This window comes from Leptonychotes weddellii, chromosome 14, assembly GCF_054177405.1.
Source record: "Leptonychotes weddellii isolate Sample4059 chromosome 14, ASM5417740v2, whole genome shotgun sequence".
Classification (NCBI taxonomy): domain Eukaryota; kingdom Metazoa; phylum Chordata; class Mammalia; order Carnivora; family Phocidae; genus Leptonychotes; species Leptonychotes weddellii.
This window is the reverse complement of record NC_138382.1, coordinates 6,750,097-6,774,540: the sequence shown is the minus strand read 5'-3', so window position 1 is coordinate 6,774,540 and position 24,444 is coordinate 6,750,097. Positions and strand designations below refer to the sequence as shown.

General features: G+C 38.2%; 1 protein-coding gene across 5 annotated transcripts in view; it reads right to left on the bottom strand.

Moving 5' to 3' along the window:
* Positions 1-24,444, bottom strand: part of RFX3 (regulatory factor X3) — a 281,571-nt gene that overhangs the window by 40,871 nt on the left and 216,256 nt on the right. For 4 of the 5 annotated variants that reach the window (XM_081802790.1, XM_006739897.3, XM_081802792.1 and 1 more), the window contains 5 exons: positions 21,083-21,202; positions 9,674-9,795; positions 7,779-7,891; positions 3,510-3,625; positions 2,918-3,072 (listed from right to left, as the gene is read on the bottom strand). In XM_081802790.1, the coding sequence (XP_081658916.1) occupies positions 2,918-3,072; positions 3,510-3,625; positions 7,779-7,891; positions 9,674-9,795; positions 21,083-21,202 (626 nt within the window). The remainder of the gene's footprint in view (positions 1-2,917; positions 3,073-3,509; positions 3,626-7,778; positions 7,892-9,673; positions 9,796-21,082; positions 21,203-24,444) is intronic. The other variant, XM_081802793.1, reaches the window with a different exon arrangement.

Sequence of the window (24,444 nt, the reverse complement as noted above, 5' to 3'; positions counted from 1 at the left end):
TTTCTTGGTTTTTCTTCCTGTGCTCCAATGAGTCTGACATGCTTCTCTATTACTTTTGGTAACGCAGGGTTAGAAATAATTGAGCTTGCTCAAGTTGCTTGCGCAAGATACAGATTTTACTAACCCAATCATAAAAACAACTGCTTTTTTAATCATTTCTTTAACTGGTCAAATGACAGAAGAGAGGTTGAAATGACTAAGTTTTGATTAGGAAAAACACTCAAGAAGTATCGACTCTTAACCATGACAATCATCTACTGGAAACGCTGAGTTGGAAATTTCTTGAGAACTAATCTTGTGAAATTTCCAAAGCTTCCCACTTGAGCCAAAAAAGAAAAAAAGAAAGAAAAATATTTTTCTGCTGTCTTATGTACTAGAACCATGGAGGGCAGGCATGAATGGAAATGAAAAAGAGTGAAAAAAAATTTAACGACCCTTTTTGAAACTCAGGAAAATTCTGCTCAAAATTCAACTTGGCTATCTGTATTTTGCATGTTTTCTACTATTAATATATAATAATTATATGATCTGCATAAAAAGACCAAGAACTAGGAGAAGTTACTTTAAAAAAATATTGAGTATGGGTCTTGTTTTATCTAGACAAATTTGATGCTGGGAAGATTATAAGCTAAAAAGAATTTTTTTGTATCAAATGACTGTACTTTCTTGTACTAAATGACATTTGGGGCCACCTTTACGTATACTCATAATTGTACATAAGTGTTACCAGTTGAGTTTTTATACAATTCTTACACTTAACTGTTTTTCATTTTCAGATAAATGTATTTTAGAATATAGTAGCTTCAAGCTGACTTCAAATTAGTGTGATATGCAGACTTTTTTTGGCTAAAAAAAGGAATCCCATCTGGACACTAAATGGTAGAGTGAAGTACTAGTGGCCAGGAAAATATAATTTTTAAAAATAAAATTAAGTTTGCTCTCCCTATAGGGATTCGTGTCGGATCAAATTGTGCAGATTGACTCTGACAACTTTTTCTCATGAATGGATGGTTTAAAATTTAAAACTATTCCACAGCTAACTTGTCTCAACCTGCTTATGATTAATATTAAAATGCACACGATCAGAAGATAGCTATTTAAGCTATATTTTAAGCTTTGTTTTGTTAGGTCTTGTTATAGAATCAGAATTAAATTTCCAAATGTACTTTGTAGGCTAGCACGTTAATGTCCCTTGTAATTTCGTTGAAACTCTAAAACTATGGTCATCTGAAAATTCCTGAAGTTGAGTTGTCTGCTAAACGTAGAGATAGACTTCTTGACAGAATAAATTGGTTTTCGAATCAAAACTTGAAAAAAAAAAAAAAAAGAAAGGTCAAGGGTATTGTGCGCTTAAAATTATGAGGCTGCGAGTCAGCTAAAATGGATACATGATTTAGGTTAGGGGACTGTTGACCTCACAAGTCCTGTGGTGCTAACAGAAGCAAAAGACTTCAGAATTGTTTAATGAATGTTGATGTTGTTGATTCGCCTCAAACAAGAAAGAGCTCACCGACCTCTCTTCTTGTATCTCATGAGAGAAATGGTACTTGGGGGGGCAAAGATGTCACAGGCTAAGGAGCCAGCCCTATGCAACTTCTCTTATCACTCAGAGCAGAGGGAGCAAGACAAAAACAAGGAAATTCGAGATTCTGGAACATACATCGGTAGAGAATTTACACATGGAAATTTTCCATGACAACATCACTTTTAATCAATTGTCAGTCAGGAAACATGGTGTAGAGAGAGTGGAAAATATCGCCAACTTATAAAAATGTGAGAGAGTGACAGTGGATTTCTTTTTCTTTTAAACTTATTTCTAGAGACGTGTATGCGTGCTCATTGATATTATATGTAAATGAGTGGCTAAGCATGTATTTCAAGATGGTGGGAAACATATGAAAGCACTCATATCTTCCACTGTTGTTTATCATATTGAGAAAAAAGAAAGCATAAACATACAAACGCTGGTTTCTTCACCTTTTCTTCTACTAACTCCCTTCCTTCATATTTTGTTATGATTTAACATAAATCACCGGTGAATGGTGCACTTGAAGTACACGGTTGCCAATTTCACGAGCTACGAGACTGCTATTACCTTATTAATGTCACTGCAGAGTGGAAATTCTGTCCCACTTCTTTAAAAGTTAAGGTCACTAGTATGTGCTCATAAAGATGTTGGCATAAAATCCTTTCAACTGCCTCGGACACAAGCATTCATAATAGCGTTTATATTGACACTTGCAGAAAATAGCTTTGTTGGCTGCAAGGTAGTTTAATCAACACCATCGCCGAAAAAAAGTCATCTAACTTATCTGTGTAATTCCTATTTGCTTCACGGTGGGAATACAATGCTCGTGTAGTTATATATAGATTTTTCACTCACAATGCCAGTTAACCATTACTGTTAATGGAAACCGCATTTGTGGTTCGCAACATGATGGATGGGACAAAGTAAATGCTTTTATATAGAAATTCAGCTTTAGTGGAAACCAAGATAAATTCCTTTCAAATCAAAAGCAACTATGAAAGAGGCTGGTCTAGCAATTACAGATTTCAAAATCTTTTGGCTTTATGAAGGAAACTGTGTCCTTGGGTAGAATAATCTTTACAAGGTTGCCTGGCCTGGGAGTGTTCTTGCAATTCGTTATTGTCACACCTATAGGTTGTCTTTTCTAACGAAAAGAAAATGAACGATTGGAGAACAGATCCTTTTTTTTTTTTTTCCCCGTTCCCTACGGTTTTGCTCTAGGCTGCTTCCATGCAATACTCTCGTGTTGCATGGTTTTTGTTTTTTGGTTTTTTGTTGGCAAATCTAAATGAGATTAGAATCACCCTAGATTGCAACGTCACTTTCCCAAACTACTTGGGTGCAATGTATGAGAACAAAAGCATCCGTACTTGTCTGCATTTAACTTACTAGGAATAGGTCTAAGCACGTCGGGGATGAGAATCTCCACCAAAGCCTGGTACATCCCATGGTCACAGTTACACATCCATTTCAGGATAGACTCATGTTTGCACAGAGTTATCAGCTTTGCTTTCGGAAGTCGACTTTCTATTTCACTCAGATTGCTGGTGTGAATAAATGTAGCAAATGAATAGATGGCAAATGAGGATAAAAAAGAAAATGGACTTTAAAAATAGTTTTAGTTTATCAAATATCACTGAGGTTAGAACTACATCACCCCTGCATCGATGCCATATGGCTGGATATATATAACACTCCCCCAGAGCTGCCTGTGCACGTTAATACTTTCCGACGGTATGAAAGGCAGATATGATACTCATTCCATGGGGATGAAACAGCTCTACCACAGTCCCCCGAATCAATAAAAATGGGAGCCACAACACACACACGGAAACCTCAAGAGAGCGGTTTGTGGTTCATCTCAATCTATTCATTTAATGTTATCAGCTAAGGTTCACAACTGGTATACATATCTCGGATTTATTAGCTGTGACATCTACTCAGCCACGACAGTGAATTGGAAAAGCATGCTGATTCTGACCTTGATTCGGTGACGGTAGTGCCGTCAGTCGGAGTCGAGGGAGAATAGCGCCAGAATGTTTGCCACAGTTTTTCTATCAGGCTAAACTGAAGATTCACAACAACGTCCAATATTGCCTAAAGGACCAAAACAGTCATCAGTGTTACCTTACAGTGCTCCTGACGGGGAGGCGTGAGGCGCAAGGCACGCATCGGGAGGAGAATGGCGAGGACGCCTGGGGGTGCAGAAGTCATAGGGTAAAACCGGAGGACATTTTGCCGATGGAAGTCAGCAAACCAAAGAGCTCAGGCAGGGAGAGCGTAACTCCGGAAAGACTAACAGGATGACATGTAGTCTCCCCATCACGGCCTCATATCCTTGCATTACCCCTCTCTTTTTTTTGCTCGCTTACTTCCCTTCCTCTCCATTCATTGTCTTCTCTTACTTTTCCTCCACTCCTTCCCACGCTGCTCCCTTCTGCCTCCACGATTGTGGCCACTCTTCGCCTTCTTAGACCCAAAAGGACACAGGGGGCCAGGTGAGCCCATGGCCGTCAAAGAGGGCAGAAGTGAAGCGGGTGGATCTGGCTGTGTAGGGCAGACAAGAGGCAAGGCTAACTGAGCCTGTCCTGGGGCTGCTGACCATGATTCAGAGTGTTCCCAGGCAACCAGAGGCTGGGGCAGGAACCACAATGGCGCCGGCCTTCAGAGGACAGTGTCCGTCTGGGCAGAACAAGGGTACCTCTCTGGTCAAGCGATGCCTTCGCTTCAATCCTACCGCTGCTCCTTCCCTTTAGAGAGCAGCTTTAAGACTATCCCCTCTTCTAACCTTGGGGGCAGGGCCCTCATCTCCTCCTTCTCCTTCATTTTATCTCCTAGAACCATTTCCCAGCTGCATCAAAGACACTTTTTTTGGTGATGCTAAAATTTGCCCCCTTCATTAAATTTTGATGATCATATTTAATTTCACCCTGCCATCGCAATTAGTTTATAAATTCGCCTTCAGATAAAAGCAGTCAGAAAACCAAAGAATAACTTGTTTGTGCAAAGAACATGTGATTCTGTGATTATTTTGAGCATAAAAGACAGAAGTCATCAGCATAATGTGTTTGGTGTCGTCAGCACTGGGAATGAGGACAGGTAAAACAGCCCCAGCAAGATCTACAAAATTCCTAGAAGCAAGGAGACCACAGGGGGCAATCAAGAGAGTCAATCTGGGTATTTGGGGCAAAAAGAGGAAACTGTAACTCCATAATTCTAGAGTGTGAAACCCGTGTAGGTCTCTGGCCCTCTGTATGATACAGAGAATAACTGATCTTCTGTATAAACACACTCTGAGACCAAGTCAAACATTAAGCAAAATATGTTTGGGAGCATGTTAATTAACACACTCCTCACCCTTTGATATTAGGAACAAAAGAGATGCAAGTGTAAGCCTTGAAAGTAAAAGGCAGATAGATGTCCCTCCTCCCAGGCAAAAACATTCTCAAGGGGCAAATTATTATTTTTTTAAAGATTTATTTATTTATTTTGAGGGAGAGAGAGAGAGAGTGAGTGAGAGGGAAACTTTGGCAGACTCCGTGCTGAGCGTGGAGCCAGACCCAGGGCTGGATCCTCAGGACCCTGCGACCACAACCTGAGCCAAAACCAAGAGTCGGATGCTCAACCGACTGCACCACCCAGGTGCCAAGAGGCAAATTATTATATTGGTTTCTCAGTTGTACCTTAGGCACATTCCAAGAGATATCTATTAATAAAACAACTATTAATATCATATATAATACCTACATATCTCTATCTATGAGATTGCTATAAGAAAGCTAAGCTTTTTGAAAAATAAAACCAATTACTGTTGCAGCAACTTGTGTAGAAATTTCTACTTGTGCTTTCCATAAAAAAACTAGTGATACTTATAAAACAGCTTTGATAAGCAAATTGTGAGAATTCCAAAAAACAGGCAAAATAGGTAGATTAATCTTTCTTAAAAACATAAACTGTACAGAATATGGCAAAATAAGGCAAGGAAAGAATTCAGTGCATCTTATATTCAGTATCTCTCTAAATTAAACAATCTCAAATAATTCTTTTGAAAAGGACATTCACATCAGCCTCACTTGAGACATTTTTACAAATGAATAAAACATTTTACCATTTGTCCACCTACTTTCAAATATGTTCAGACTAAAATATATAGGCAAATGTATTTTTAAATAATCCTTATTGTACTGGCTTATTTACAGGACGGCCTATGAGACTAAACACCTGTACTTCAAAAGTTTGATAGTTTGACATAAAAAAAAAATTGGAATTCTTCTTTTTCATATAATTGGAATTTCTTTTTCATGCCTCACAAGAGATGGCATGAATGCTGGTAACTCTGACATAAGTGGGGATCATTCTATGGTCTCTGTGGACCGCCATTTCCCACAAAGACTGATTACCATACACATCCGTATCTCTTCATATAGACTATTCCTGAATGTTGGTATGCTAATGAAATTTTTGTAATCCAAAAGATAATTTCATCTTTCATCTTATTGGTAGAGTTTTCCACTTAGAATAAGCTTACTGGACATTCTTTAGTAATATAAATAAACCCTGCTCCTATCTATATTTTTAACAAATAAAAGAAACTTAAACAAAGCCAAATTATGTCTGTGTAGGTTGGTTTGCTTAAAGCAAGATTTACCTGAACACAGAGACATGAGAAATTGCTTAGAGAATCTTTATATAAATCTTTTATTGAATATACATGATATTCATGTGCAAAGAAAGAATTTTTTTCGAGATACATAAGGCTCATCCAGAAAATCTCTAATGTTGGGAGAAGCACAGTAATCAAAGAGAGCTGAGTATTAAGGGTCTTTCATCATTCCAAGAAATGTTGGGAATGAACTGGCAGGACATGTTGAAAAACACTTTTGGCACATGGTTTGTTAATAAAGAGAGAACTTGCCCTTGGTTGTTAATAATCCAGCACCCTTGACAAGCACTCAGATTCACTCAAGCAGTTTGTATTTCTGGAGTGGGAAAAAAAATCTGTGAATGCTATGAGCTGAGACTTCTCACTGCATACTGCATTGTCAGCAGTCAGGACGACTGCCCATGAAACCCCAAGGAATATCTTTTACTCCTAAGCAGATCACAAATAGCCCTGGAATAAAGCTACTTAAATTCTAAACCGACTCCTCTTTCAAAAGGAGAGGCACTTAAGAAAATTCTTATTGCAATCTGTTATGCCCTTTCCGCCAGGTGAGCTGCAGGTATATTAAAACGCTGGCTTGGAGAGAGTTCACCTCTTGGAGACAATGAGCCAATTCTGGTGGGGAATACTCGGAAAAAGGAGTAGAAGCAGGGATGGAAAATACCAAGAGAAACTTTAATTAACCACAAAAACAAAACAAAACTAGAGCCTCAATAATCCCTGGAAGTCACATCTAAAATGCTTCATTAAACATTTCTAGGACATATCTTTTTCTTTTTCCTCTTTTTAAAAGTTTACTTATTTATTTATCACCACACGCAATGTGGGGCTTGAATTCATGACCGTGAGCTCAAAAGTTGCATGCTCTTCTGACCCAGCAAGGCACCCCTCCAGAAAATATTTTTGATAGAAATACACAGTTACGGTGTAAAATTCAAAAGGTTAAAAGGGATATTGAAAAATAAGTTCTCTTCCACCGACTCTCAGTCATCCAGTTTCCTTCACAAAGACAACCACCATTTACACACTGACATTTTGTTCTTTCTGCTGGAGAGATTTGTATACATGTTCTTTTTCACTCAAATGATAGTATATGATACACGCTGTTTCACGCCTTGCTCTTCCCTTAAAAATAAATCCTGTAACGTATTCCACATGAGTACATCTAGAAGGGTTTGTTCTTTTTAATGGCTGCATAGTATTCCACTCTAGAGATTGGACCATGCTTTATTTACTCCGTTCCCTTTTAGATGTGGAAGCTACAACCAATCTTTTGCACTAAAGACAATAACGCAACAAGTTCGCTTGTACACATAATGTCTTCACCCGTATGTACCTAGAAGTGGCACTGCCGTGTCTAAGGATTCTGGTTAGGAGACTCTAAGAAGATGGGCAGTAAAATGTTTTCTCCCTTTCCTGCATCCCTCCTATCTTTGGTCTGAGACAAGAAGAACGATGAACTTCTCAGTGTTCAAAGATATGTGAACTGACTTCCCCTGTCCTCTAGGAATAAGTTGGATTATTTTGTTGTAGCAAGTTGTCTGGCAAAACTTAGCATGCATTCCTACTGTATTTGAAAAAACTTACCTCACAGTGCTCTCGATAAAGACTCTGCAGTGACTTGATATCCTCAAAGGTAGTACCATCTGGCAGAGAAGAGATTTCAACTTCTCCAAACTCTGGAAGAGCTCGAGATGCATCTGTTGCCATGACAACACAACAGAAAAAAAAAAAAAACTATTGTGGATTGTGCCAATTACAGATTAATGAGGGGAAATTTAAGACAGACTAAGAAAGGAAAAAAATGTAAAGGCCAGAGGTCCAACAGTTAAGAACTTTTCATAGTAGTATTTTTCAAACAAAATGTAGCAACATCCTCAGTACAAAAGAATAGAGGAGGAATGTAAAAACTGTGGAGGAACTAAATTTTCACTACAATTATACTGGAAGTAACAAACCGTAATGTCTCTCAACATAGGGCCCCTATTAAAAGGAAAATATCTCGAGCTGCCGGTATCAATTTTAGTTATTTTATTATTACATTACTTAAGAATAGAAAAAAATAAACCTAGCTTTACACTCGTTATGCTCATACTTCTCGTATCATCATAAACCAAGCAAGCTACGGAATGAATCCAAATAAAACTACAAAAATCACATAAAACTTAACAACATGAATTTGATATGATGGATGATGCTGATGTCCTGTAACTAAATTACCTCTTGCAACATGAATATGGTACTGACTGCCGTGGCCCAGATCTTCTGAGCCTGGCCCACCTATACCAACTTGTACTTTTTGGTGGCTGGTTCCATTACTCTTCTGTATTCAAACGAGCTGTGGAACTTTCCTCCACACAGAGCACCGGGACATCATTTAGCCTTCCCTTGGGATGAATTACATCATTTATGTAATTTACCTAGTAAGTCTCTCCCTGTTCTTTTCTCGTGAGCTCAGGACCATCAGTGCAACACACTTTGATGCCTGCTTTACCATAAATTCAAATACAAATGTGTCAACTAAAACCGCAGAACAGTATTCATTCTCCTCTTCTAGATAATCCAGAATAGGCTTTTATTATCTCTTTACAAATTCGAATTGAAATAAAAACACAAAATAAAAAAATTAAAATTCTCCTTGGGAGCTCAAGGCTCTAAAGTGTATACATGAGGACTCCAGTTCGGGAAACGCTGCCATCATGTTTTTAAGCTATTGTGACTTGAGAGTCCTTTTTAGTTGTTTCTCAGAAAGTGTACATAGACAAATATGTGCACACACAACACAGACACATGCACACTCTTTGATAGCTTCTATTTGTCTTGATCTGTTGTGCGGAAGCTACGCATGTTCATCTTTAGAAGAGTTGTCCATTACAGTGCCATTTTTTGCACTGGTAGCTATGACCAGAATACGCAGAATGTTCAAATTCCACTCCTCACTCTTTAAATGACAAGTCAACATGTATACCATCTACAAAATTACAAAAACAGGATATACTATGATCACTTTAAAGGAATAACTTCCTTTCTAAAAGCTCATAGGAATTTCTTTTTTTCTAACCTGAGACTACGCATTTGCAACTTTATACAAAGGAAATGAGAATTCTTGTGGGCACGTGAAGGTAACTACTGAAAGTAAACACAACACAACTTTGATCACAAAAGCCCAATTAATTCAAATTCCGCAAGGCAATTTCATAGCTATGAGCCTTCAATTCCTATGTCTATGCCTTTAGAACTCTTACACAGCTTGAGATTTTTTGAAAGAAGCTCTGGTGAACATGAGGAAGTAGAAATGGTCTAGAACTAGCCCATGGTATGCAGAGTTTCAGCACACAAACACACACACACACACACACACACAAATGTTTCTGTGTAATTCACATCTGTAATAGACATAGCACTTGGAGAAAACACTACTATTGTTCTCTTGTTTTCAACATCCTAATAGCAACTAAACTATGCATTACACCTTAACATACCTAAAAACTGTTGATGATGTTGACTTTGGGCTATTACAGTTTGCTCAACAGATGTGCCGGTCTGTTGACCACTTCCTGTGAAACCATCTGCAACCCCATCCACCTTCTGCATAGGCTTGTACCTAAAAATATTAGATTGGAAAAAACAAACAAACAAAATTATTCCTTGTTTTCTCACACTACACAAAACTCCCAAGGCATTTGATTTTACCCTATCTTCTTTAATATCTCATGATAGTTGGAGGATTTTTTTCCCTGACAGTCTTATAAAGTTAGGATGAAGAAACTTTTTCAATTGTGAAAAGAAAAAGGGGAGAGGGATTTGGGAAGGGGACCAATTTTTGAAAATTCAGAAATCTGTCTAAGAACAAAAGAGTTACAAGGTATTTCTTCGGACAGTGGTGGCTAAGATGTCCATGATGGCACACAGTGTGAACATAAATTTTAATGGCCAATGGATCAATGGAAAACATTTTAAATACATTGGGACTTTAATCTGCAATAAGATCTAGGAGCTGTGGCCTGAGAAGTGTTAATGAATGGCTTTTGATTGATTAATATCTCTTGTACATGATTCAGCCTACAAACTCTACCATACTCTTTTTCAGATTTCCTAAAGCCTCCCATGCACCTCATCTCCACTGACCCCAACCTCGTCTGCAAATACGAAGACCATATACATCAGCTTGCAGCAAAATACATGCAAGAATCCACCTACGAACCGAGGTTACCAAATTTAAAAAATAAAGAGAATCAAAGTCAGCTACAGTAATGCATTTATCCTTAGGTCCTAGTCATACAAACTCATGAGCTTTCCTGCTAAGACACAGAAAACAGGCTTCAGGCGAGAAGGAAAGGCTGCTTGGGAGAGAAACAGCACATATGAAAAAAAGCCTGGGCAAGTCTCCTAAGATGAGCGAATACAAAATAAGAAATAAGTAGCAATTCTAATTTCTTCTTTTTCTAAGATTTCATTTCTTTTCCTTCATGTTAGAAATTTAGAGAGAAAAAAAAAGACAGATGAACATAAGATTAAAATCTACAATAAGCTTAGGACCTAGAGATAGCATTCACTCTATGTTTATTCTCCCATTCCCCCCACCCCATTTCTCATTATATTTATAAACAAGACCACCTAATATTCTCTCCACCCAGACACTTGACTCTAACGTTAATACCATAAGTCAACTGCATCACTGATATGAAATTATTATGAATAACAATGTCCCTACTACATGAACAGGGTGCGCCCAAAGACACCTGCACTCTGACGACAGATATGAAATGAATCGACCTGATGAGACATCGTGCAAACCAATGCGCAGGTTGCGTTAGGAAATGACTCCATCTTGAATGTTGTTCATTAGAACTTAGATAAACAAAACTTCCAAGAAAAACTGCCGTCTCTCATAATGACATTTACATTCACTGCTTCTGTGACAGGATCTAACAGAGAACTATGAAAAGCAAACATAAAGTCACAAGGTGAACAGGGTGGGCAAAGAGGACAACACGCTTCATCTGTGTTATCATCTTTGTGATGGCCCCGAGCCACCCAAATGTGGATTGTTATTTTTCTAATGACACCGAACAACTCAAACCTATCCTTTTATTTACTGGGGAAAAAAAAATCTGAAAGGACTTTTCTGCTGGGGCCATACCAAGCGATGACAGGAAGGGTTAGTACTATCATCCTGTGCTATAAGTGTCATTTATGAAAAATTGAATTTTAAAAATTTTTTTCCTCCTTAAAGAATCATCCCAGAGAGGCAAAAAAGACTCGGTGGGGCAAGGACTTTGAGTACTTGTGTGGGGAAGCAGTTGCCAACCATTCTGTTCTAGAAGACTTGAATGATTTTATCCTTGGGGAAGTTCCTCATCCTCATTGACCCATTCCAGGCTTCATTTGATTTTAGCCCCCTTTTTTCAGCTATGAAATTGTATACCACTAATAGAACAGGCTAAAACAGTTTAAATGTGTTTTTTCATTTAACTTAATGGAGTTTGGGATTTGTGGAGTTAATAAACAGAAATGGTTATTTACACTGCAGAAGGGAAAATGGAAAGATTTCCTATAGACTTCAATTCTATTAAATTTTACTATGGGGTTAGAGAGTAATTATGAGACTTTGCCAGGCTATGCTTAATCAACCTTCCTTTGTCCTGCACAGGATCTAGTATACCACGCATGCTTCATAGGCGGAAATGTCGAATGTCGAAGGCAAGGGAAATTTGGCCATAAAAGGAAATGATGTGTATTCCTTTTAGAGTGTAAGTTTTCAGAGGACAGACGCTGTGCTGCAAGCTACTTGCACACAGTACTTATCAAGCCCGCAGCTCGCAAGCAAAATTATCTGCTTCCTCAGAAAGATGAAGATAGAGGAAATTCCTAAGGGAAAGAAACGATATTTTTAATAAGCACTCAAAATCAGAACACATTATAATTAATGTATGATTCATAATAATGATATTGAGTGGGAAGTGCTGATTAGAGGTACACTATGTTATACAGGAGATGGAAAATACATCAAGAGTAGCTTGCAGATGAAAAGGAACTTGGTAAATTCTGGAGAAACTGTGCAGGTCAGTCAGTACTCAAGAACAAATCTTATATAGGAAAGGTAAAGGATAAAAAAAAAAAGAAAAGAAAATATAGTCAGAACTGAGAAATGAGAGGATTTATTCTAACCATAAGAGTAGCAAGGTGAACAGTGGACTGAACCCTTTGGTTCACTTTGGTTGCCTTGTCAGTAGGACATCTATAAGCCAGAACCTTATGTTGTATCTCCCCAGAGAAAGGTTGGGGGCCAAGTCTGGGAGCAGTATGGGCCATAATGATATCAGGAAGGGCAGGAATAGGGCTCATATACAAGAGTAGTATTTCTACAAGCCTCTGACAGAGCTCCTCGGTAATGCTGATTTTTGCATTTCCTACCTTAAGTAATAAGTCACATATTGGCATATCCTCAGTGTACTGCCTGACATAGGACTGGCACTTAGAAGCCCTAGAAATCAGAAACACTGGACAGAGGAAAGCTGGATGTTCATTTTCCTGATGGTCTGTCTAAGGAAAACATCCTATCACCACCATCACCTCAGGGTTGGGTCTTCCCTGAGGAGAAAGTGTAACGGGAAGGCAAGAAGAGCCACATTAAAAATAGCCTGGACAGTATCTGTGGTAACTGATTCTTCTTGGAAGAAACAGTTAAAGATGATATCATCTTTATGTTATACATTAGCTCCTGAAACCTAAATGTAGATCAGTATCTGGGTAGCTTTTCAGAAAGCTCAAATGCTAGGCTCACCCTAGACCTACCCAGCAAAATCTTTAACATGGGGCTTAGGAATTGATGACCTTAACAAGCCTCCCAGATATTTCTTGAGTAGCCTGCCCAGAACTAGTCTGTGGGAGCCTCTTGGCCCAAAATAAGTTCCTTCAGCCCAATGTTGTGCAAGTACAACCATCACATCACAGAAAAGTAATTTTTTATAAACCAAGTCCTCAATTTTTTATTTATTTCCAATAAACTACATTTGGAATATAAATAAATGTCACTGAGTGGCTAATGAATGAATGAATGCTCAAGGGAACATATTTCATTTTATCCTACCACCAACTGATCGTAACATCTATCAAATCGATTTAACAAATATTATTAAGCATTTACTATGGGGAAAGCACGGCAGGGGCATGGTTTCAAAAAGGCCGTGTATAAACAAAATTTTTCCAGGATGTTTCTTACATGTTTCTATTGACTCACATGAGACATTCAACATTATGTTAACCCTGGTTGAATTTCAACTGACCTTTTGATATTGAAACACAGCTTTCAGACTTCCTGCCTCTCTGCCTTCTTCATAAAGAACCATTTAAACACTACACTGTAAAAACCAGAGACACTTCCTACTGAAAAAAGTTCCTTGTTGAATCCTTTAAAGAACTGAACTTTTTAGTATTTAATAGTATCTTCTCTCTTCATCCCATTTATTTTACAAATTCAGTATTTTTAGATGATTATTTTCTGACAGCAGATTCTTAGTGCTTCTGAGCTGTACATGCTCTGAGAAAGACCTGTGCTTCATCAAATGAAGAAACAGCTCTTGGTTTCCAAATTAGTAAGAGGCAAATGATCATTTTAACAGCTTGCAGCTCCATGGGCAATCAAAGCTACAGTTGTTAATGATTAAGAAATCAAAGAAAGTCTAATGCTTTAATAGCGGAGTGTACGCATGAAACCTGTCACTAACACAGAAAACATGGAAAATTTTTAGGAATCTTCCCCCATGGGGTTAGTCATAGCTGTTATTTAGAACTTGGACAGCTGGAACTCTACTGTAAAATAATATCTAATTCTGTCAATAATCTCACATGTACAGACAACTGAAGGAATCCAACGAGAGGCAAAGAATGGCCTATATTTACTCTATTATATTTAGCAGTACCACGGTTTTCAATGGACTAAATGAAACATTTGGAAAAGTCCCTCTTGAAGCAGGTGAAAAATGCACAGGCAAAACTCAACATCTCGACTGCATGGGCCAACGGAGTCTTTAGAATTCTAGAAGGTACACAATCATTTGATCTGCATGAACCAATCTAAACGTTAAGCTCCTAATTGGAGCAAGAGGCTAAAATTTTCTATTGGTATCTTGAGATTCTCTTTAGAACAACTGTCCCAGAAAATCTTGAGATGACTTGAGGTCTGAAGCCAGGTAAAATACGAATAGATCAAAGGAAAATACAGAATGCTGGGAGCGCCTTTCTTTCAGAATGCGAACTGACTCCTTGATGTCATACTAAATATGTCTGAGTCTAAATGACCTCAAACATCAGCCCTGCTGGTTAATGACAGTTACTCCATCTCTTCAATCCTTATTGGTGGCTCTTGAAGTACTTGACTCTTCATCAGCTCTACATCTATAATTGGGCAAGGAGAGGAGGGAAAAATTAAATTCCGAGGGGGTAGTTGTATTAACTGCAGCAGTTTTAGTCAAAAATGTGGGAGAGGTAGGGAAAGGAGGAGGTGGAAGCTGTTTGCTGAAATAAAAGCTGTGGATCATTCATTCACTTAACAAATATTTACAGAGCGCTGACAATGTGCTCGATGCTGAGGATGTAATGTTGAAAAAGGCAGATGCTATTCTCTTCTCATGAATTTCTTCAAGGGGTCCTCATCACAAAGGCAACTTGGGAGTCATGTGTTGAACTGATGTGGTCTTCTTAATAAATATGCACGACACTTCTTTGATCTACAGCTGGCCCTTCCCCTTGAACTGATTCTACAGAGATGCCCCTCCCCCGCCTTTCTTTGGAAAATAACAACCTGACTCCACCAGATGCCAAGAGGGCAACAACCACAAAAGAGAACAACCTGGGGCTCTGTCTAAGGAAAAACAAATTAGCGAGCTTCTCACATACAGCAAAATTAAATGGGCCTCCATTTCCTTATCAGTAAATAGCCCATGTAATTGCCAAATGAGATCTTGCACAGAAAGTGCTTATTGAAGGACATTTAAAATGTTCAATAAATGTTTATCTGGAGGGTAAGTGGTGACTGTTACCATTCACAAACTTTACACGAATTACTATAGTTAATAGTTACTGAATTGTGATGAATTTTGATTCTCTGATCTTCAGTGGAAACTATCTCTATGCCAGGGACCACTGCAGTAGCATGGTGAACATCAGATCCTTCGGTGCCAGGGTTTCTTATTTGTTTCCAAAAGCCAAAGGGGCAGGCACGTGATCATCTTCCCACCGAGACTCCTGCCAGCCTTAGAGGCCTCAGGGCAAGCGATCAGCCCTAGATGCTTAGGTCTGCAATGACCCCCGGGGATTCCTGTTCCAGGGAAGGGAGGGTAAACTATTAACAGAGCTGAAAACCACTGGCCAGGAGGTCTAAAGAAATGGAAGTCGAAAGTTGCCCAATTGCTAGGGTTCATTCTTCTCTGAAACGGCCTTATTCTTAAAGAAATACTGTTCTCTAGCACACGTAGTAATAATAGTATTAATAATAATAATTTACCTAACACTTGAATGTTCCCAATTATTTAAAAAAAAACACAAAACCTTTATATACTTTTTTCCACCTGAACTTCAGAACAATCTGTGACATAGACTACTATGAATGCCCATTTTGCAGATGGAGAAACCAAGGGTCAGTGAAGTTCAGTCACACACCCACAGAACTGCCAGAGTAGCCTATCCTCACACCCTTATTTCCCAATCTTAAATATGGAGTGCTTTCCACCAGCCTCGGAAGTCTATATTAAGGAAGGTCTTTTTTGTGTTTTTCTCTTAAAAGATTTATTTATTTATTTGAGAGAGAGAGGGAGAGAATGAACATGACTGAGGGGGAAGAGGCAGAAGGAGAGGGAGAGGGAGAATCTCAAGTAGACTCCCCGCCAAGCGCACTCACAACCCCGAGAGCAAGACCAGAGCTGAAGCCAAGAGTCGGATGCCCAACGACTGAGCCACTCAGGCGCCCCTTAGGGAAGGTCTTTTAATGACAAGGGTTCATGTCCTCTCTCACTCCTTAGGAACATGCATGCTTTCACATCTGTCTGCAGCAAAGCAAAGCTGCCTTGCTGTGCCATGTTTCCAACTGGCCTCTGTTTCCCTCCTCTCATGCCACAAAGCTTCCTTCTTTCACAGAATCCATTTCCTATGAAGAGACCATTCAAAGAGGCAGGAGGTGACACCTGTCTTCCCTAGTTGGGACATACTCACTGAAGTGTGACTTTTCCTTTTATTTCATGTGCACAAATCTACTACATGTGTATGTTTCTGTTTGGGTTATCTTCCCTCTTTAAAGGGGGCATTCGTGTAAGAACAAAGACAAGAGGACTGGGTCTTTGCCCTGGTTGCTCTATGACTGTGGATAAGTTATCAACCCTGATGGACTTCAGTTTTCTCATCAAGAGGATGCACTGGACTGGGGGATCTCTTCCTTCCAGCTGTAACATTCTATGATTCTCTAGGGTCTCTTTTAGGTGTGATGGACATATTCTGTATGCAATTGCTGGTGGTTAGATGTTTGTTGAAGGAATGATAAATGCACCTTAATATTTTGAGAACGGCTACTGGGATCAAACACAGCCCAGCACACTGTCAAAAGCACGTGGCTCCATTCCCCCACTTTTGCTATGAGGATTCAGAAGAACAACTCAAATATATATGCCAACATAGGTGCTTCTTTTAAATATTAAAAATAAACTGCAGCAAACATTTTTACTTGTAGACCTGAGAAGTCCTGCTCTCATTTTTGTTCTATAACCTAAGTTATTTATTGTCTAAATTAGGGCAAGCAAATTATCCATGAGTGAATTTCCTTGAAACTGAAGATGACATTTAAATGTAGAAGTTATTTTCATATGAAATATTTTCAACAGAAGATATTTAAAAAAAAAAAAGGCGACTACACATTCTCCTGCTTTCTTACCCAGGATACTTTACCTCTTTTTGCTTATGCATAATGTCATCAATAAGCCAAAGTTATTACACTGTGTTAGACTAGATTCCAGTCACTAGACTGATGATACTCAAAACTACCCGAGTACCTGGGTCTACTTGTCCCTCCACTGAATGTGCACCCACTTCTGTGTTGATTAACCCAAAAGCAAACGGAAGACCCTTGTCACCTTGTCACTCATATTTCCTCTTGCCAACTGTTCTACCTCATGATTGCCTATGAATCGAGTGGGCTCTAATCTGCTCCTTTAGTTTAGGTACATGGCTTGAGAATGGCTTCATCTTTTCAATTAAGCTAAACTCTGGGCTCTGTGACAACTGTTTTTTCAATCAGAAGCTGTTTCCATTTATTTCCAGACTCGTGGCTATGTTCCATATGGTGGTGTTGCTGGGAATCGGATTTGTAGACAAGTGGAAATTTCCTCTACTACCTATCAAATCTTCCAGTGAGATACCAAACGGAAAGGGGTTCTAATAACTATAAAGTTATATGGAACAACAATCATTAGTACTTCTCCAACTACTATGATTCCAAACTCCACAGAAAAATATACAAACTGAGCTGCAAAACTTCACTTCTACTTGATCAAATGATCACTGCATTTACTTGAATTTTCATCCCGTAAGAACACATAAAACATGTAAATTTATACTGTGGAAGATGTGCACATGTAGATGCATACACTAATGCTCGAGGCGTTGAGACAATTTGAATATTCTAAAATATTAAATACAAGTAGCTGCTATAAAATATTTTAAACCTTTCACATGTCACTTATGTTTTAACAAGAATGGCAGGCTCTTCTTATGTGAAATTTAATATATTCAATAGAATCACTTGAGTTTTATAAGCCATAAGACAAATGATACAATACTTTTCTTTTTCCATGGTTTTTCAACAAATACTCTTAACTCCGACATCCAGACTTAGGGAGAGAAACTCTCCCTCTTCTGTCCAAGTGTTTTTGCACAATGGAATAATTGGCTTCACTGAAGGCCTATTAATGTGGCCAGTTGGTAGAATCCTTCAGAGAGAAAACAGAAACCTCCCTCTGTCCTGCTAATCCCATGAGGGGCCTGTGAGGTCGACAACACTAACATTGCAGTCAGTTAGCAAGACACCATTCCAAGAGCAACTGTCCAGAATCCAAAACTTGTATCATTAAAGACAAAACAACAGCAGCAACAAAAAGAAAATTTCAGTACCACTGGCCCTTGAGCAAAATGTGTTTGAACTGCGCAGATCCACTTACATGCAAAATTTTTTCGATAAATACAATACAGTAAATGTATTTTCCTGATGATTTTCTTAGTAACATTTTCCTTTTCTAGCTTACTTTATTGTAAGAATATGCTATATAATACATATAACATACAAAATATGTGTTAATCGACTTTTTATTATTGGTAAGCCTTCTGGTCAACATTAAGCTATTAGTAGTTAAGTTTTTCGGGGAGTCAGAAGTTATACCCAGATTTTGGACTGTGAGGGGGCTCAGTGCCCCTAATTCCCTGTTGCTCAAGGGTCAACTGTACTTCTTTGGTTCTCTCACATCCTTATTTCACAAGAAAGCAAACACTATAAGGAACTAAGGTTGGTACAATTCATTAACATCACTGATAATTTTATATCCCTTCTTAAATACATCCACATTATGTCTGATTCTAAAAGCAATTACAACTAGACTGAGAGGGAGAGTGTTCATGGCTTATTAACCTTTAGAGCTCTGGAATCTGTTTCATAAGGAGACCTTTCTAAGTCCTAGGTCTTGCTTCCCTAACCCAGGCCTTTTTTTTTTTTTTTTTTACAAAGAATGTTCCTTGAAGGCTTCCATTTCCATGAGAACTTGCTCGGATTCTTTGCAGGTAAATCACAGGGAGAGGTGAGTTTCAGCTGTCTTAAGTGCAATTTATCGAGCTTTTGTTCATATTTAAGTTTGAATATATGTTATTTTTGAATCGAACTTTGTTTTGGTCTCGATCTCACCATCAGCTCCACTGTGCGGTGCCGCAATGCATGAGTGCAGAGGACACACCAGAAACTAAAGGCTCTAAGTGTTGCCGCTAACAGGTGGACAAGATAATCATAACCCAAGACAATAATAATTTATTACAATGCACACAAATTCCACCTATAAAGAACTGTTCTATGATTTATTTTATTGTATTTTTCCAAGGCCTTTTAATATATTTTAATGACTATACCTCAAAAAACTCAGAAGTTAGCAGTTAAAAAAATAAGATTGAGAACCTGTGAATCAAAAATCTAAAACCCCTGAGATAACCTTCATTTAACAGCCAATCCTGAATGGACGGACTCCAGTCTGGAACACTAGCGCCAGAAATTATGATCGCGTTAAACTATTTAACAAGCGTCTTTACCTCCGGTCTGCTCCCATAAAATAGGTCTTGTCCCAAATAAGTCATCTCTAAAAAAAAATCTGTAAGTTCCATTGTTTTGCTCCAAAGCCTTACACAGCCTCAAAGCTATGCTGCGCACAAAGAACAAACTTATTAGCTGCATATACAACCAAGTCCCCTAAGTATGTTTTCAATCTCATCTCCTGCCGAACGACTCAACCCTCTTCTCTGTTCTGCTCCTGCTGGGTCAGCCTCACCGACGCACACAGTACTTACCAAGGACATCCTGGACTTCATACCACCCTGGTGCTCTTGTTTGCCTGAGTCCCTCTGCCTGACCCTCCTCTTCCTGATACCTCTGAGTCCCCCTCAAACAGCACTTTCTCTAGGACACTTCTCAACTCTCCTGGGCTTAACTGAAAATTCCTCTGTATTTCAGTAGTTCCTGGATCAAAGCTTTACTTCAGCACTTCTCACACGGCATTACCTAAGAAAAAAGTTTCCCGTGCCTTCGCTTTCTAATTTCTTAACTCCTCAAAGTTAGAGACTGTGTCTTCTCTGGGCACACGGGGGTCTAGCAGGTGGCAGAGACACCATCAGTACTTGCTGACTAAGGAAGGGAAGGGCCACTGGGTGATAGATTCTTTCTCTGGCAGTGACTTGGAGCTAATGCTCCCGACTAAGCTAGTGTGGATGGGGAGGCGACCTGGCTAATCATCCCAGATCAATAAATTAGGAAGACTGAGGCAGATCATCTGATGACCTATGTACAGGTCTCCCTTCCCCTACTTAATTTGCATGCTCAATTGAAAAGAAAAATTATAACTACTATCATGGCTGAGCTATACTGGTAAAAAGAAAGGGATTTTTCATTTTATTTACTCTAAACTGTGATATAAGGCACATGAGACTAGAAGGCTATGTAACAGCACTGTGGGTTTGTGCAAATCATTTAACCTCTCTGGGACTTCACTGAAAAACAGAGCCATTAAGGCTTTGGTCATCACAAAGCTGAGGGGCCAAACTAGACTAAGGCATTTTTAATTCTAAGATCTATGATTCCATCCATCCATCCATCCATCCATGAATGCTTGAGACCTCTTACAGCTCTAATATCTACAATTCTTTCTCTTTGAAAGTTGGATTCAAAGAAAATATGAGAAGTCTTGAACATGTTGCCAATACTCCTACCACATCAGGAAGAGTGACTGAGGGATGTTGCCAATGGCAAGGAAGGAACTCACCAACACTGAAGCAAGTTTCTCCAGGTGGCATTTGCTTGGGTTTGCTCCTTACGTGTTGTGTTGGGTTTCCTTAGCTGCATAGTTTGGGATGTCACATTTTAACATACAAGGGGCCAAACAGGTTGTCTGATAAGTAATTTTAAAAAGATTTGGAAAACAGACAGGGTGGATGAAATTCTACTAAATCATATTTGAGAACTGTCCATGGTAAGTAAACGCATGCAGACAACAGCCACATTCTTGCACACTTAGGTATTTGCTCTAGAAAAAAGGAGACTGCACATCTAAAGAAATACGTAGCTTGGACAGGTCAGGGATCATTCCAGAGTCTACCTTTGTTTCTGTTGCATGGGCTGCTGCCTCATAGCCATATACTGCATGTCTTCTTGCAGACGATTCAGAGGGGAATCTGGCTTGACACGAATCCCATAGTAATGGTACTTGGAGTTTCCTCTTCATAAAAGAACAACAAACATTAGAGACACAGAAAGTCAGTCAAACCAATATTAATCATATAGGATGTCCACTTAGCTACACACTGGGAAAGATTAGGTAAAAGAAGCGTATTTATGTTATATATTTATGATCTGCCTGTTCTGGGTCACCTGTATATTTTTATGGCAGCTACATCTGAAGAATCAAAATAAGATTCTGAATCAGTTGGCTCAGGGCCCTGCAAAAAAATCTTTCCTTATAAACTTAAATATTAGTACGAGAGCCCACTGAGCCCATGTAAGTTACACTTTTCAAATTTGTATTCTAAATTTAATTTAGAAGGGGTAATGGTGGAAAAAAAGGTCAGGCCAATAAAAATGCATCAAGAGGATAAAGGGTTGCACACGAGATGGGAATTTATTATAAAGTGGTAGAAAAGAGAAAAGAAAAGAAATCTTGATTCTACTGTCTTGGATACGTTCTCCATTTCTGCAAGTTCTATTACTGCAGGGGTGATGAAGGTAACTTCACTGATACAGAATGTTGTGGTGAAGTCTATTACTTACTATTTTGAAACATAAAAGGAAGCAGGTATTTAATCTATTGATTTTGAAATCTATTTTATTAGTCTCTGTTCTAACGAATTCATATCGGCTTTGCAGGCTGAATAAGATGTGTCACAACAGACATGGGGAACTTTCTCTGTGAAAATGGCAAATCTCCACCTGGATAAAAATTGTCACAATTTCCCCATGTTCATGAGAAAGACCATGTTTGCTATTAGAAATGACAAAGTTTTGCTCTGAATGAAATTTGCAAATTCTTGCAAAAATAACATTTTAAATATGTAAATTTTTGCAAAGGGAAAATAGTTTTTCACAAGTCTATATATAGCAAGACATCAGCTGCTTTTTCCATTTTTTTCTTTCATTTACAAAAAGAAATGCAAGAAGAGTGTGGATTAAATATTTTATATAAAAATAGAACAGAATTTTACTTCCAAAATTAAAGAACATATATCAGATGAAGCCTATATATTCAAAGACATTAAAATCTTATTATATAAATAATATTGCTATTTTTAAAAAAAAGTAGGGCATTTAATATCTACCTTGTTTTGGTAAAATAAAACAGTATGAAAACTTAAGGCCTTCTACTTGCAGAGATTAGATCTTGTCTCCAAAATCCACTGCAGAACATAACAAAAAAAACAAAACAAAAAAACACCAATTTGTAGTGTTCTCCCTTACAAACAGGAGAAGGGTAGGGAGTAGAGTGGGGTGGGAAGCAGGAGACATTCCCCAGGGGAGGTAGCCAATGACAGCTACAGAGTAAAATGGTGTCTCTCTTATGTAGACCAAAATAGATAAAGTGTCTAGTTTCTTCTCCATTTCCTACAAATGAGCATTTTCATTGGGTTGGTGGGGAGATGGTTGGGGGAGATCAGCCATGTTCCATGGTCTTCTTTGCTTAAACTTAATTTTCAGATGGATTCTAACAAAAGGAAACTTTTGATTTGCCTTTGTTTAGAAACATGGTGATTTTATTTATTGTTTCACTTAGCTCCATAAAGTTGAGAAAAGGTCTAGTTTTGGTTTGAATTAATTCACTAGGTTATTTTATTGATGAACAAGTAACAGTTCTGCATATAGTTCATCAAAAAGAAAGAAGAAAGAAAGAAAGAAAGAAAGAAAGAGAAAGAAAGAAAGAAAAAGAGAAAGAAAGAAAGAAAAAGAAAGAAAGAAAGAAAGTAGTATCTGAGTTAGTTTGCTTCATGGTTTATAATGCTGATTTTCTTTCTCTTCCCTGGGTTAGAAGTAGTAAATGAATGAGAAACCACTTTCCATGATAGAATCTATGGTGCTTTACCCTCATCGTTGTCAGTGATTCTACATTAGAGTTCTGCTGTCTTCGTAACATAGCATTTGCTTAAACTTTCCCCATAGGGTTTCTTTTCTCCTTATTCTTCTAGGCTTTCCTTTCCATCTCTAATTGCAAACACTACATACAATTGTAAAAGGAATAGGAGACATAACTGTTACATGGTAAGGGGGAAAAACAGAACATCAGAAAGTAAAAGCTGCAATATTGCAATATGTACTTATAGAGTATGGATTCCACTCATTCACAAACCCAAACAACCCCAATTTTGTCCCTTTCTATTTTAAAGATGTGTTTCAAGGTTTGAATGGAGCCTCAAAATAGGACCCATTGAAATCCCTCTCAGCAACAAAAGGAGCACAACAATACCACTATTAGAATGCTGAATAAAGCCCAGAGTCTCAAAATATTGGCACGATATGCATAACTACTGAGCCTTTGGCGAGGGGATAGTAGGTTAGATCCCCAAATAATGATTTTTGTGGCTCTGGGGGGAAAAATATGAGAGAGACAAAGAGCTTTTTTCAAGGGACTGAAAGCTTTAGTTCCTTCACCCGTAATAGACAATCATATTCTTTTCAAGTACAGGTAGAAGAAAATATATTTATGAGAGAACTGAACCTCCAGCAACCTGAAGATACAATCATTTGAAATGCAACAGAAAGGAGTATTCACACTCTGAATACATACAGACCTCGTCAATGCCATAAATCTGAGACATCCCCCCCCCCTTTTTTTTAGCATACATTTACAATGAAGTCAATTACCACGGGTCTCTTTGTTTCATTAACAATATTAAATACTCTTCACTAGAATACTAGGAAGCTGTGACTTAAAAACCAATGAGGGGTGTATCATCTAATGTTATATAGCGTAGCATCTTTATTTTTATACTTTTTAATATGGATTGCTGTAGGATTTAGGAAATCGAAAACATCCATATCCTTCTGCCCAGCTTCTTAAAATAATTATGTTATGATAATTTGTAAAAATTAGAGAAAGGCCCAAAATGAAACTCTACAGTTCCAAGTATTATGTTCATGATATTTTGATTAGTAAAAACACTCATATCTCTTTCCAAAGGAAAGAAATGAGAAACTAAGAATCTCTTTCACATTATTGGTTTCTGTGCAACAGAAGCATACTATATTTTTACTTCTACACATGTATGGTTTCACAGTCAAGAGTTTAAAAAAGGCTAATAAGAGGTTAAATAGGACCATGTCATTACTGAGGGCTTCAAACTCCCCAATTTTTCAAGTTCACCAAATGATTTTTAACTGATCTCCAGAAATGAAAAGAAAACCTCAGCTTTAATTTCTCACTCTATTCAAATAGAAGAGTTATTTATAAAGACATTTCAATGTAATTTTGCCAGA